An 11,985-nucleotide genomic window follows, 5' to 3' on the forward strand; every position below is an offset into this window, starting at 1 on the left:
GGAGTGGTACCGTACGGGAGATTGGGGGAAGGGGGCTTGTGGGGTGGATTTGACGCGTCATAAACGCGTCGGGTATCGGTAGATCAAGTAGCGACAGGAGTGTATAGGGGGGTTGTTTACGCGTCAAGCAACCGCTTCGCAATGGGAAAAGGAGTTTGTGAAACACGCTTTGGGGGGAAAAAGCAGATACACGAAAGAGTTGGGTTTTTTTCTTGGAAATACGCCCGGCGCTGCTTGGCATATGCAATGCTCGATGAGGGAAAGGGAGGACTCCGCTGGATATACAGGCATCAGAAGGGAAGCTGTCGCTGGCAAGCCGCTTTTGGCAGTGTTTGCATGTGTGTATGTGATATGTCGTTGATGGTAGTAAGAAGGGAGCCGTGGTCACATCGTTGGGGTCTAGGTTTTACCTAGGTTCAGCCATGACATGTCTGATTGTTCCTTCTTCGAAGAGTCTTGAGGCCCCGGACCTGGGAACATGGTAACTGTGCTCTCGTTTCCGACTCGTCCTGGTGGGTAGAACGAGTTGAAAGCCGGGTTTTGCGTGGACTCTTGTTGACCCTTTTGGGAGGAGCTAGGAGCTCCGGGGAACAAAGTAGCCGAACTATCCCGATTTTGCGAAGTGCCTACCTGTGGCGGCAGAGGGTACATTGGGCTGAACTTGCTCTTAGGGCCATCCTCTGTTGGCGCAGAGTTTGCATTGCCATTGGGAAACATGGTGAATGTACTGTCCCTGGCATCAGGAGGGATGGTAGGCGAATTGTCCGTTTGCCCAGGATAGAAAGAGCTAAAGTTGCTCTTCGGATAGAATGAGTCGGTGCCGTCAGCGTAATATGAGCTTGCAACATCATACTTGCTGTTGGGTTCTATCACCATGCTACCCGTGTACGCACTGCTCGTTCTGTGATCCTCACCAACTGGTGTCCAACTTTCAACCGGTCTCTGGTAGTAGTCGTTGTGTCCACTGACCCCGGACCTCGAACTACAGTTTGAATTGGCACGGCTTAGTTCTGCCTGCATTGGTTGAACTTGATGAGGCAGTATACCAGTAGGTGTGCCGAGTGTTGGGCTTCCACTGGCCACGCGGCTGAGGCGTTGTCCGTCGAATTGGGGTTGGGGTATTTGTAAAGGAGCAATGTGCTGGGAGGGACGGTGGCTGTACATTCGGGAGTTGGTGTATTGTGACTGGCTTCCAGTGCTCGTTCTGTCTGACGCGTATGTGGATCGGTCAGGCTGAACGCTGGCGAGGTTCGTGGCTTCGTTGTTTGCAAAATATCTACTCCAGCCCGAACTTCGAGCTCTTGGAGCAGATTTGGCAGCTGGGGTCCGACTCGAGTTTTGACGAACCATTGCATCCATGCGAACAGTCTCGGGCTTAAGAGTCTCAGGCTTTAGATCAAATTTCGAGAGCTCGACGGGCTCTGAATAGCCGAGAGGGCTGCTCTTCTTGACCAAACCAGCAGAGCTGGCATCGCTGGCTTGGTTCTTCTTGTGGTTTCCTGGGCGACCCTGAATAATCGCGAGCGATGTTACAGAATCGTTGTTCTGCTGATATGGTTGGGTCACCACAGCCCCGCCAGCCTCTTTCATAAAGTCGGCACCACGATCGGCAAAACTCATACGATCCTTTTCTACATATCCCTGGGACTTCTTGTTCTTGTTTTTTCTGTACTTCAGGCAGACGAGGATTAGGATGAGAATGGCGGCAATACCAAAGATCGTGCCAAGCGTAGCACCAAGTACAGTAAGCATCTTGCCTTTGTTACTTGGTTGGCTTGGGATTGCTGCTACTTCCGTGGTAGTGGGTGTTGCCGAGGCTGGTGCCGGTGCGGATGGGGTGGCCGAAGTAGCGGACGAAGAAATCGTCGACGATTGCGAATCAATCAGTACGTCCTGCCCGGCAAACACCTCAGTCGCATTGAGCCATGAGTTTGCTTGCGCATCAAAGAGAACCAATGGTTCAGTCTGACTGCCACCGCTAGCCACGGTCAGGCCGTCGGCTCCTTGTGCTAGCGAGTAGCCGGACCGTGTCGATGTTGGAGCGTAGGTCTCATTATACCTGGACCAGCTGGATACTTCTACTCGTTTGACCTTCTCAGCGCCGACAGTCGTCCCAGGCGCAGCAGGTGTTCCATCCTTGTTCAGGATCAAGATTCGGTCCACCTTATTGGGCGCAACACTCATGTCAAACTTTTCTAGTACAACGCTTCCATCCTTTCCAGTGACCATGGAGCATTGCACCGAATCCTGGTTGGCAATGGGTTGTGCGAGGGTAGCACCTGTATCGCGCCATCCTTGAGCCTCGTCAAACTTCCAGACAGCCGTGTTGGTAGCACTGCCACCGACCATGTAGGCAGATCGCGAGTCGGCCGACATGAGCATCGGTTTCACCATGGGCGGTGCTCCGGCAGACGGTAAGCTTTGGACGGTGTATGGCGGCTGTGTGGAAAACAAGAATGATTGTGTGGATGGACCAACATCGCCCGTCTTTTGCGATCCGGCGTAGACAAGGATCTTTTGTGAAGCTTGCAGGTACGTAGCAGCATGGTTCTGCCTGTTTGCTGTGTTCCACGATTCAGCCCGAAGCCAGTCCCACTTCTTGGTGGAAAAAGTGTAGTGCATCATGCCAGGGTAGTCCCACGTCGCAGCCGTCTCGTTTACCGCACCACCAACAACATAAAGCCTAGCCGCCTTTGCATCTCCTTCCGGGGCGGCCTTGACACACTGAGCTCCGGTCAGCGATATGTCCATTGGCAGCGACTGCCATTGTGCGCCCTCTTCCAGCTTCAGCGACTGAAATCCTTTGGGCGAGTAGACGTAAAGAGTGTTTTCGTAAACGATAGAGCAGTGGTTCTCGAGCGGGTACTTGGGCTTAGGGGTGCCCATGATGTGTAGTCGAGGGGTCTATCCAGTGGAGGGGCGAAAGTGATGGCGACGAGTTGTCGACTCGCTGGCCCAAGAATGCAACCAACGACGCGTTATTGCTTTGTCTGACTTCTCATGACGATGCAAAGGTTCCAGGGTAGCAGCAGTGCAGCGAATGTAGCGTGGTGAGCACAAGGTCAAAAGAAAGGAAGGATATGGCCTGATCGCATATGCGATTCGTCAACAGGGTCAACAGGATAATCTAGAGGCGGCGGCGACAAGTCGTCAGTGTTGTCATGTAAACAAACTCGGCAATTCAATTGACGTACTCGAATCCAAGACAAGATCGAGACTGAGCGCGACGGTGACGTTGGATGGGGGCGCAGGGCCAAGACAGGTGATTCTTCGAAGAATGCAGGGTGAGCGATAGGGAGACGCTCTATCAAAGAGGCAGGCGTGTGGGAGGGTTTGTTTGTGTTTGTGTTGGAACGGCACGGGGGAGTGTGAGAGGGGAAAGGGAAATGAGAGGCAGCAGCACAGCGCGGCGGTTGTGGTGCGGACGTCGAGGAGAGCGACCGTCCAGGTGGTGGTGGTGAAGGTGGTGGGTGGTGGCGGTGGTGAAGGTGTGTTCAGACACTTTGGCAGGCTGAAGCTGGGGGGAGGAGACGGTTTGCGTGAGCGAGAGGGAGGTGGTCCACACAGTCTAGCCAGAAGGCCGCTGCGAGGGTCCGCTTCTGCGCACTGCGAGCAAGGGCAAGCCCGCAAGCCCCCTCCAATGCCCATCGGCTGGGCTTGGGCAGCCTCCTCGCTCTCCTCCTCTCCCTCCCCCCCCCCGAAAGCAACAGATTGTACAGTCTGTGGTGAGACCCCGAACGGACCGTGCAGTCAGGGGTAAATCGTGTGACAGGCCAATGGCGGGTGGGTGTGCAGCTTGGCCTACTGTAGTAATTCGCCCACGCCCACGCGCCCCCTGGTCTTGACCTTGTCCACCATGGTACAGATACTTGGATACTTGCAGTTAGACAGTTGGGAACCGTGGTCAAGTCGGTACAGAGACTGGTCGACTGCTAGCGTTTTGCTGTTACTGTGAATGTCAAGCGTACCCTCGCACTATGTATGTACCAAAGCCTACCATGTACACATACTATGCCTAGCAGAGAGGCCTGCCCTTGCAGCTAAGAAACAACCCCCTTCCCCACCACACCCGCACCGCTACAATACAATCCCTCCCCCAGTGCGTCCGAGAACACTTGAACATGCCCTGGACAATGGCCAGACGCTGCGCTGCGCAATACCGAACATCCACTGTGTATTACGGTGCCTACCATAGATAGATACATACTATACCTACTCGCACGCGCTAGAATTCTGCGCGAACACTGAGGCTGTACAAGTTGTACAACCGTAGACGCGGCCCGATGTAATCGAGCACACGCCTCAGGCTTTCACACACTCAAGTCATCTTCGATGGCTCGCCGCTGCCGCTGATCCGAATCTTCGCCCACCAGCATCCTCGTGAAACTTGGACACAATGGGCTGGAGCCAGGAGGGTCATCATCTCCGCTCCCTCCATCGCCTCACGAATCAAGACAAGCCGCCCTCTTCGACCTGCCGTTTTGCCCTCTCGGCACCTGCAATCGCTTTTTCGTCTTGGGTGGGATCAGACTCAACAGAGGTGGCCTGCTGTATCCGTACGCCGCACAGCTTACTAGATGGTAGTAGTGTACAACAGCTTATGTACATCCTTCAGCGCACCCCTCCGACTTCCGCTTGGGGGGGGGGGCTTGGGACCCTATTTTCATCATGAGGAGCAGCTGATAGGGACCAACCCTGTGGCGACCGCCTACTTACCTATGGGTACTTCGTAATCGACCACGCACGCCATCGTATAGCCAAATCGTATGCAGCCTTGGTAGCCGAGCCTCCTCGTGTCTAGGGGATCGTATGTCACTGTCACTACCATACAATGCCATGTGCATGGGTAGGTCCAGTTGGCGCCCGTGGAACTTGGATATGCGCCCGCTCGATCGGACGGCGAGATACGGTAGCTGTGTTCGACCATGTCCTCCTGAGATAGAAAGACATCGATCGCACTTCTGTCACACCGACATGGCATGTCGGTGTTGCCATTCGAGCTGCTGGTTGCTGGTTGTATGTGATGTGTGATGGCATGACTGCAATTTATCCTCCGAAGTCGAGGCGCGCGCTCAGAATGGTGGCGTCGGTGACAAGTGGGGCACTACTGAACTCCTGAAACAGAAAAGAGCGACCCTCTGCCTTGGGTCCTGACTCAGCACCATGGCGAGGCGAACCCACCGCATTGGATCTACTGTACTTGTTTTATTGTACACATACCTACCACACACTACCGAACATCTCTTACACCCTCCTCCACCACTCGCCCCGCGCCGCACCATCACATAGGCAGTCGAATGCAGTCGACCTCGACACATTCGCCGAAAGAGCCCTCTCATCGTGAACATGCCACTAGCATTTTTTGCCAGGGGGAACTATCCCCAGAAGGGCCGCATTCGTCACAACGGTGTCAATCCTTATTAGCCGTACGAGTTGATCGGCTGTCAGCACGATGTTGATGCATCATGGTTCGCCATCTTTGTACATATTCATTATTCATCCGCTCGGCAATGGATCCCCACCCGACAAGCATAACTAGTAGCATAGTCAAAGATCTTGGAGATTGAAAGCCAATCTGTGGCTGCGTCAGTACATTGGACACGATCCTACGTCACTCTCCAACTGTCCAGTCTCGACAAACACCTGAGCATACTGTGTACATACAACGTGCATACAATATGGCATAGGTAGCATCCGACCATGTCAACACTCGGCAGATCAAGCGGCAGCAGCCAGTCAGATCGATAACCATGGAATAGTACCGAGCCCGAGCATAGTAGTCAAGATCGCGCTCACGAGTAGCATCGCCAAACCCCCTCAAAAAAGAAGAAGCCCGCAATAGCATGCCCGTTCACTCACACACCAAAAAAAAAGAAAACCTCCGTCCCACCTGTTCGTTCAAGGCAATGCAACATCCCTTCCCACCTGTTCATTCATGGCAATAGCAAAAGACCCAGAGCCCCAAAACGCGCCCTCAACTCCCTCTCACATCGCTTAGATCTCGTATATGCCGACATGAACATACATACATACATATATATATAGAGTATACCCGTAATACACATGTGAATCCGGGGCAACCCACGTGGCCCAGCATGACACCACGCAATTAACATGCCCGTATGTAACCGCAATAATCACACCTACCCACCTCCAACCCATGCAATAAATACCCTACAATATACGTGTATATAAATATATACATACCAGTACCACCAACACTGCAGCGCCCCACGATGGTACTTTGGGACGAACTGATCGAGGGCGAAATCTTTCTCTACTTGCACCACTATGTGTACTTGCGACAGAGCACAGAGCAACATATGGTAGAATGGGGAGTTGATTGTATTCTGGGTGGGGGAAAAGTTATCTAGATATTACCCTCTGACACATCTCTCCAAAGGACACCGGGCATGATAGGACAAGCTATCTTGTCATTATTCACAGTACGGTATGATGTAGTGCTTGTACTTGACGAAGATCATTCGAGTCCGACATTATCATGCGACAACATACAATAAACTAAACAAACAACACAATCTTTTCGCATTGTCCAATCGACCGAATGTTTCGTGAAGCTTCACAATTCTGATCAACAGCCAAGCGGGTCCATGACCATCGGTCAGCGAGACCTGGCAATCAAAAACCTACGACTCTGTGGACAGCTTAAAAACTTCGAGTCCATGCAAGACAATATGTATTGAGTAGCAATGTGAGTTTCAGCTGCAGTCCGGATGAGACAAGCCGTTAAATATACCCCTGTCAATTAACCCACAAGGAGTATTGCATGTATCTCACCATCAAACCATCTCCTTCATCGGAAGCCTCGAAGACGGTCTGCAGGCGAGCAATGACAGTAGTCATTGGGCATTATTCTTCGCTAGTCGTATAACTGCAAGCAACCACGAGATAAGGCTGATGAGTAGATATTCTAGCGTGAGATGAGTCGTCACACGTAATTTCACGGCGAAGGCTGGAGTGACAAATCTTCATTCATTGCCCTACTCCAAGGCTTTCGTGGTATCATCTCAGAAAATAAAAGTGTAGCTTCGACGGGGGCCACATGACGGCGAATCCATTGATCGAGCTAGAAGCCGGTATAACGCCCTGCTTTTCCATGCGTCTATGGCATGACCAGACCATGAACCCATGATATGCATGCTGTTGGCTCGTTTTAAGAAGACGGGCTCATGCCGACGTCCCTTGGAGCCGAGAAAGTGTCGCTAATCCCAGAAGACAAGACGCTTAAGCCTCCTCGCTCCTCTTCTTCTTCTCGGCACGACCGGCGCTCTTGCGCTCCAGAATCTGCTCACGGTCCTTGTCGAGCTTGAGCTTGGTGATGACGACCTTGGAGGGGGCGATTGGGATGGGAACCGACTGGCCGTTGCTCTTCTCGCGGACGACTATGTGGATAATTAGTGAATCTGTGACCAATGTAGATTCGAGTAATACGCACTTCCAGCAACGTGCAGGCAGTACTTGAGGCGGTAGACGGACTGAATCTTGCCCTCACGTCCCTTGTTGCTGCCGCGGACAACCATGATTTCGTCCTACAGAAAAAACTTTAGCATACAAGGGGATCAACAAAGCTCTCGGGAGTTACTTACATCCTTGCGGACGGGAATGCTGCGCACACCGTGCTTTTCGCGGAGCTCCTTACTCAGTGGCGCCTGAAGGTTGTTAGAACATGTCCATGTGCAATGTTCCAAGTCTCTTCATACGCTCATGATGACCCGACGCACACTACTCGGCGCACTGAAGTGTGCCTTTCGCGATTTGCGGCGAGAGCTCGCGAGTTGTGCCTGGACCTTTGCCATTGTTGCTGCGAAATGGGTTGTCGGGTTAGTAGAGGAAGGTCGTGTCGCGGTCCGCAAATATTGGAGTGGTGAGGAGTGTGCATGCCCAGTTCTTTCGCTTGATTAGCGCCGGAAAAACTATTTTACGAGACAGCCTGCTCATGGGATTTACATTTGCGCTAGTCGGCAGCACGCGTTGGCCCGAATCGCATCGTCGAAGCGCCCCCGCGAGTTTGCCCGTCGCAACGCGTCGCAGGACCACTTGGGATCACGTCTAGGTTACGATTACTTACCCAAGCAAGATTGCTGCTGGCATCGCCGCCTATTACATTGAACCCACTATCACCTCCGCACTCACCTTGCCTTTACACCGCGGAGAAGACACATCACCTCCAGGCTGTTACCTTTGCCAACTCTTACACGGGCTTTGGACGAGCTTGTGCCTCTTGAGCAATAGTCGCAATGGCGTCGAATAACTACAATGCCTACAACTATCCCTATCAGCAGAGCGCGGCCCAGCAGTATCCGGCTTATCATACCACACCGGCCCCAAGCAATGTAGCGCAGTCCTCGCGACCATACCAGCAGCCAAACTCGACGCAGGGCAGCGATCACATGTCTTATAGTGGCTCGTCATATGGTGCGCAAGCGAGTGGTTATTGCCCTTCTCAAGACAATACATGGAGTGGCAACAGCTACGGCAATACCCGGGAAACAACTCGAGGCGCTGCGGAGGTATTGCACAATATGAGCAACGACAGCTATGCCCCCAATAATACGTCCGCTCCAACGCAAGTTCAAGCGCAGAACCCGCACGGAACGAACAGCGCTTACGGCCACTCGCAAGTACATCCTCGGAGTGTCAATGCCAATCAAACACAAGTGATGACTAGTCGAGGTTTACCATCACCTGCTGCGACAGCTGGTTATCCCTCTCAAAGAGCGCAAAATGTGTACAATCAGCAGCAGGAGCATTCTGCAAGCCCCGCGCAGCATCAATACAACGCAACACCGGCTAGCTCTACGAAATTCTCTGTATTGCCCGCAGTCTCTAGTCAACCGTACAACGACTACAATAGTCGCAAGCTCCCTGGTGTTGAGCCAGCTCGTCCATCACAGCCCGCTTCAAACTCCACACCTTACAACCATGCAGCCCAGCCTGCCTCAACCTCTACATCTTACAATCACACAGGTAGTCATATCAGCGGTTCCACGCCCCCTTTACAAGCAACAAACGCCACTGTGGCCGAAACCTACAGTAATGCTCCACGAGCTACTACGGTTGATCCCTCTGCTGTGTATGACCCATACGCAGATATTCAACGCAGAGCAGAGATTGCGCGCGCTCAAAAGGCACTAGAGGATGCCGCGCGCGCAGAGGAAGAGAGGATAGCGGAACAGGCGCGCAAGGAAGAGAGGATAGCGGAACAGGCGCGCAAGGCAGAACAGCTAAAAGCAGAAGAAGCTCGTAAACGACAAGAAGAGGAAGAGCGATTACGCCGACCGCAGCCCAAGCCCAAGGCTCAGAAGTCCGCTAAAGAGCAGTCCAGCACTGCTGAAGTAGCAGCAGCAGAGACTCCAAGTGACACACCGGAAGCTCTAGAAGCCGCGATGCGTGCCATGATGGCAAAGATGAGAGAATTGAACAGCAAAGACCCGGCCCTGCTTGCACGTATCTGGGAAGAAGAGCGAAGAGGGAAAGCCCCGAAGTCTCCGACAATGCAGGATAAGCCAGCGCCTCAGGTCCCTCCTGCTCTTACTGCACAACCTGTTCCCCTTGTTTCGTCTGTACAGGCAAGCGCCACTCCGATTGCGAACTCTAGAAAGAAGACAGTTCCAAGGGAGCCTACCGTCCCTCCCGTGGCCAGAACAGCTTCTCCCGCACAACCACCGGTCACTGTCGCAAGACCGCATGCTCACGCAGCATCAAATCGACCCGGAGGCACCACCATCTGGCCCCCTGAGAAGAGGGCCCAGTTAGCCAATGCTGCCGTATCCTTTCTTGCCGCACGAAATCCAACTTTCAACCTGGATTCCAACCAAATCCTCAGCATGTTGAACAGCAATCCATCCTACATCCAGCTGTGCGAACAACTTGAACAACTGGGTCTGAAGCTTGATCGAGCTGCATTCGCGAAGAGTCTTCTTACCGCAGTACCAGATGTTAATTCCGGTTCACGCAAGACCACATCCCAGCCTACACCTGTATCCGCACATAGGCCAATGGTACCGCCAGCCGTGATGAAGAAAGAGGTTGCTACGCCGGCGACAACGGCAGGAAGTCCCCAGCATACGCCGGCAGTGGCCTCACCGGCAAACAATGACTCACAAACACCCCTTCCAGCTGCTCCTGTACCTGTAGCTGAGATGATACCTATCAAGGCCGAATTGAAGCCTCCAGCAAACAAGGAAGAAGCGGCTAGGAAGCGAAACTTGAGCGACCTGATAGATTTGACCCAACTTTCAGACGACGAGGACTTTGGGCCCCCGATGAAAAGGCATCAATCAGATGTAGCACGTTCCCTTGAGTCACAACATCCGCATGTGCAAGACGTCATGAGGGTCGATGCAGAGCCAAACATTACCAATTTCCCGATCGCTCATATTTCTCGTCCTGTACAGGAGCCCGTATATCAGCCAGTGTTACCACCCAATGAAGAGTTCCGGAATCAGCCTATCGTGAAGGTTCTGGACAAGAAAAAGGCCCTTCGTCGCAACAACTACAATCCTGCGACTATCGCCCGTGATGTCTTGCTCGCGTGTGGAAGACACCCATCCGAACGACAACTGAACCAACATCTGGACGGCCTGCGGGCAACATTGGGGATTGTATTTGAGTCTGATCTTAGTACGCTACGTTGGGATATACTCGATCCAGGCACGCCACCACCAGGCTATTTCAAAGATAGCGTGGAGGCTTGGACAGGAGATGCAGATGACGAAGACGAGTCTGAAGACGAGTCGCGTCCACGCGCATCGTTACACGCGACTAGCGGTGAAGGTGGGGCTTCCAAGGTCCAAGCGTTACCCGCAGCGACGAATCCGTTCAAACAGAAGCGACGCGGTCGACCTCCACGACATTCTTATCCAGCTAACACGGCGCCTACCACACCTGATCACGTACCAAGCACCGCAGACATGAGCTCAAGCGCTACTCATCCGAGTTCTGCTACTGCTGGTATAGGATATCACGCCTTTCGCTCTGCTACGCAATATGGTCCAGATGGTCAACCACTCCCAAAGAAAAAGGGCCGTCCTATTGGATGGAGGAAGGCAATTCACGGCTCTGCTGCAGCTCGGATTCGGCCACCGTTGAATGGCCATACCGGCCCCTTCAACAGTCACCAGCCTCCACATTCCAGCAGCCTACGTAACGTCAAGACAGACGCAAACGAGCCTATCCGCATCGATTCCAGATCTCCCACTGTTGCGAGACGTGTGCCGCAATTACAATCGTACAAATGTCTTTGGCAAAAGTGTGAAGCCGAGCTACACAACTTGGAAACACTGAAGAAACATGTCTTCAAGGTGCATCGCATAGCAACCCCTCAAAACACGTTGGAATGCTCGTGGGGAGATTGCGGTAAAGAAGTCGCAAATCACGATACAATGACAAATATGATCATCGATGAAATTACTCCTCATTCCTTTGACCGAGAGAGCGAGTGGCGGCAACACATACAAGAGAGCCACTTCGATCCGCTTTCATGGGAGCTCGGGGATGGGCCAGCCAGCGGTCTCTCTGGTAAGGAAGACAATTAGCAACGTTTAATGGAGCGAAACATGGTCTGCGTGTATTCTGACAGACTAACTAGACGCACATGATTCTGATGCGTATCTCAGCGATGCTCAAGGCCGTCAAGTAACTCCACGTATTACAGTCAAACTCGATGATATGCCAGATTTATCGTTAGCATGCGTCCAATCGCCTGGGCCGCGAGGTAGGGGACGTCCTCCCAAAATCTCACCGGAGCAGGAAGCTCTCGATACACACGCGCGGCTTGTCTCACGGATAAGGCGCATAGGCGGACCGGGAATGGATCGTGGAGGTGCGACACTCGTGAATGACAAGCGAAGAAGAGGGTTTCTGGATAACTCTGATGTTGAAGGGGAACTTGTGGATGCCGATGACTAACGGTGTGGCATACCCAGATCCGTTTTACATCATGTACTCTAATCTTGCATATAA

The 11,985-nt window shown here is 52.8% G+C and overlaps 5 protein-coding genes across 5 annotated transcripts; 1 reads left to right on the forward strand and 4 right to left on the reverse strand.

The window, feature by feature from the left end:
* Positions 1-399: 399 nt before the first annotated feature.
* On the reverse strand, positions 400-2,886 carry IAQ61_005917 (uncharacterized protein; the record flags this gene model as incomplete). Its single annotated transcript, XM_003836029.1, has 1 exon — positions 400-2,886. One exon carries the CDS (start codon positions 2,884-2,886, stop codon positions 400-402), a length of 2,487 nt encoding a protein of 828 aa, XP_003836077.1.
* Positions 2,887-3,159: 273 nt separating this feature from the next.
* IAQ61_005918 (uncharacterized protein) lies at positions 3,160-3,929 on the reverse strand (the record flags this gene model as incomplete). The annotated part of the gene is made up of 2 exons (XM_066096985.1): positions 3,160-3,720; positions 3,744-3,929. Coding segments are annotated over 2 exons (747 nt in total), but the record flags the coding sequence as incomplete, so codon positions are not given.
* Positions 3,930-4,449: 520 nt separating this feature from the next.
* IAQ61_005919 (uncharacterized protein) lies at positions 4,450-4,981 on the reverse strand (the record flags this gene model as incomplete). Its single annotated transcript, XM_066096986.1, has 3 exons — positions 4,450-4,573; positions 4,621-4,657; positions 4,717-4,981. The coding sequence occupies 3 exons, from the start codon at positions 4,979-4,981 to the stop codon at positions 4,450-4,452; spliced, it is 426 nt and encodes a 141-aa protein (XP_065952978.1).
* Positions 4,982-5,236: 255 nt separating this feature from the next.
* Positions 5,237-7,871, reverse strand: RPL26B (60S ribosomal protein uL24). The gene is made up of 4 exons (XM_003836026.2): positions 7,722-7,871; positions 7,608-7,670; positions 7,457-7,550; positions 5,237-7,403 (listed from the first exon to the last, which is right to left on the reverse strand). The coding sequence occupies exons 1-4, from the start codon at positions 7,815-7,817 to the stop codon at positions 7,246-7,248; spliced, it is 411 nt and encodes a 136-aa protein (XP_003836074.1). The 5' UTR covers positions 7,818-7,871; the 3' UTR covers positions 5,237-7,245.
* Positions 7,872-8,249: 378 nt separating this feature from the next.
* IAQ61_005921 (uncharacterized protein) lies at positions 8,250-11,931 on the forward strand (the record flags this gene model as incomplete). The annotated part of the gene is made up of 2 exons (XM_003836025.2): positions 8,250-11,541; positions 11,612-11,931. Coding segments are annotated over 2 exons (3,612 nt in total), but the record flags the coding sequence as incomplete, so codon positions are not given.
* Between the last annotated feature and the right edge of the window lie 54 nt (positions 11,932-11,985).

The sequence above is a fragment of the Plenodomus lingam genome (genome assembly GCF_022343315.1).
Source record: "Plenodomus lingam strain CAN1 chromosome Unknown contig_23, whole genome shotgun sequence".
Classification (NCBI taxonomy): Eukaryota; Fungi; Ascomycota; class Dothideomycetes; order Pleosporales; family Leptosphaeriaceae; genus Plenodomus; species Plenodomus lingam.

Coding starts and splice junctions, on each gene's coding strand:
- RPL26B (XM_003836026.2), bottom strand. CDS start 7,817: ATGGCAAAGGTCCAGGCACAACTCGCGAGCTCTCGCCGCAAATCGCGA. Junction 7,551..7,607: donor GCATTCCCGTCCGCAAGGAT/GTAAGTAACTCC, acceptor TTTTTTCTGTAG/GACGAAATCATGGTTGTCCG. Junction 7,404..7,456: donor CTGCCTGCACGTTGCTGGAA/GTGCGTATTACT, acceptor TTATCCACATAG/TCGTCCGCGAGAAGAGCAAC.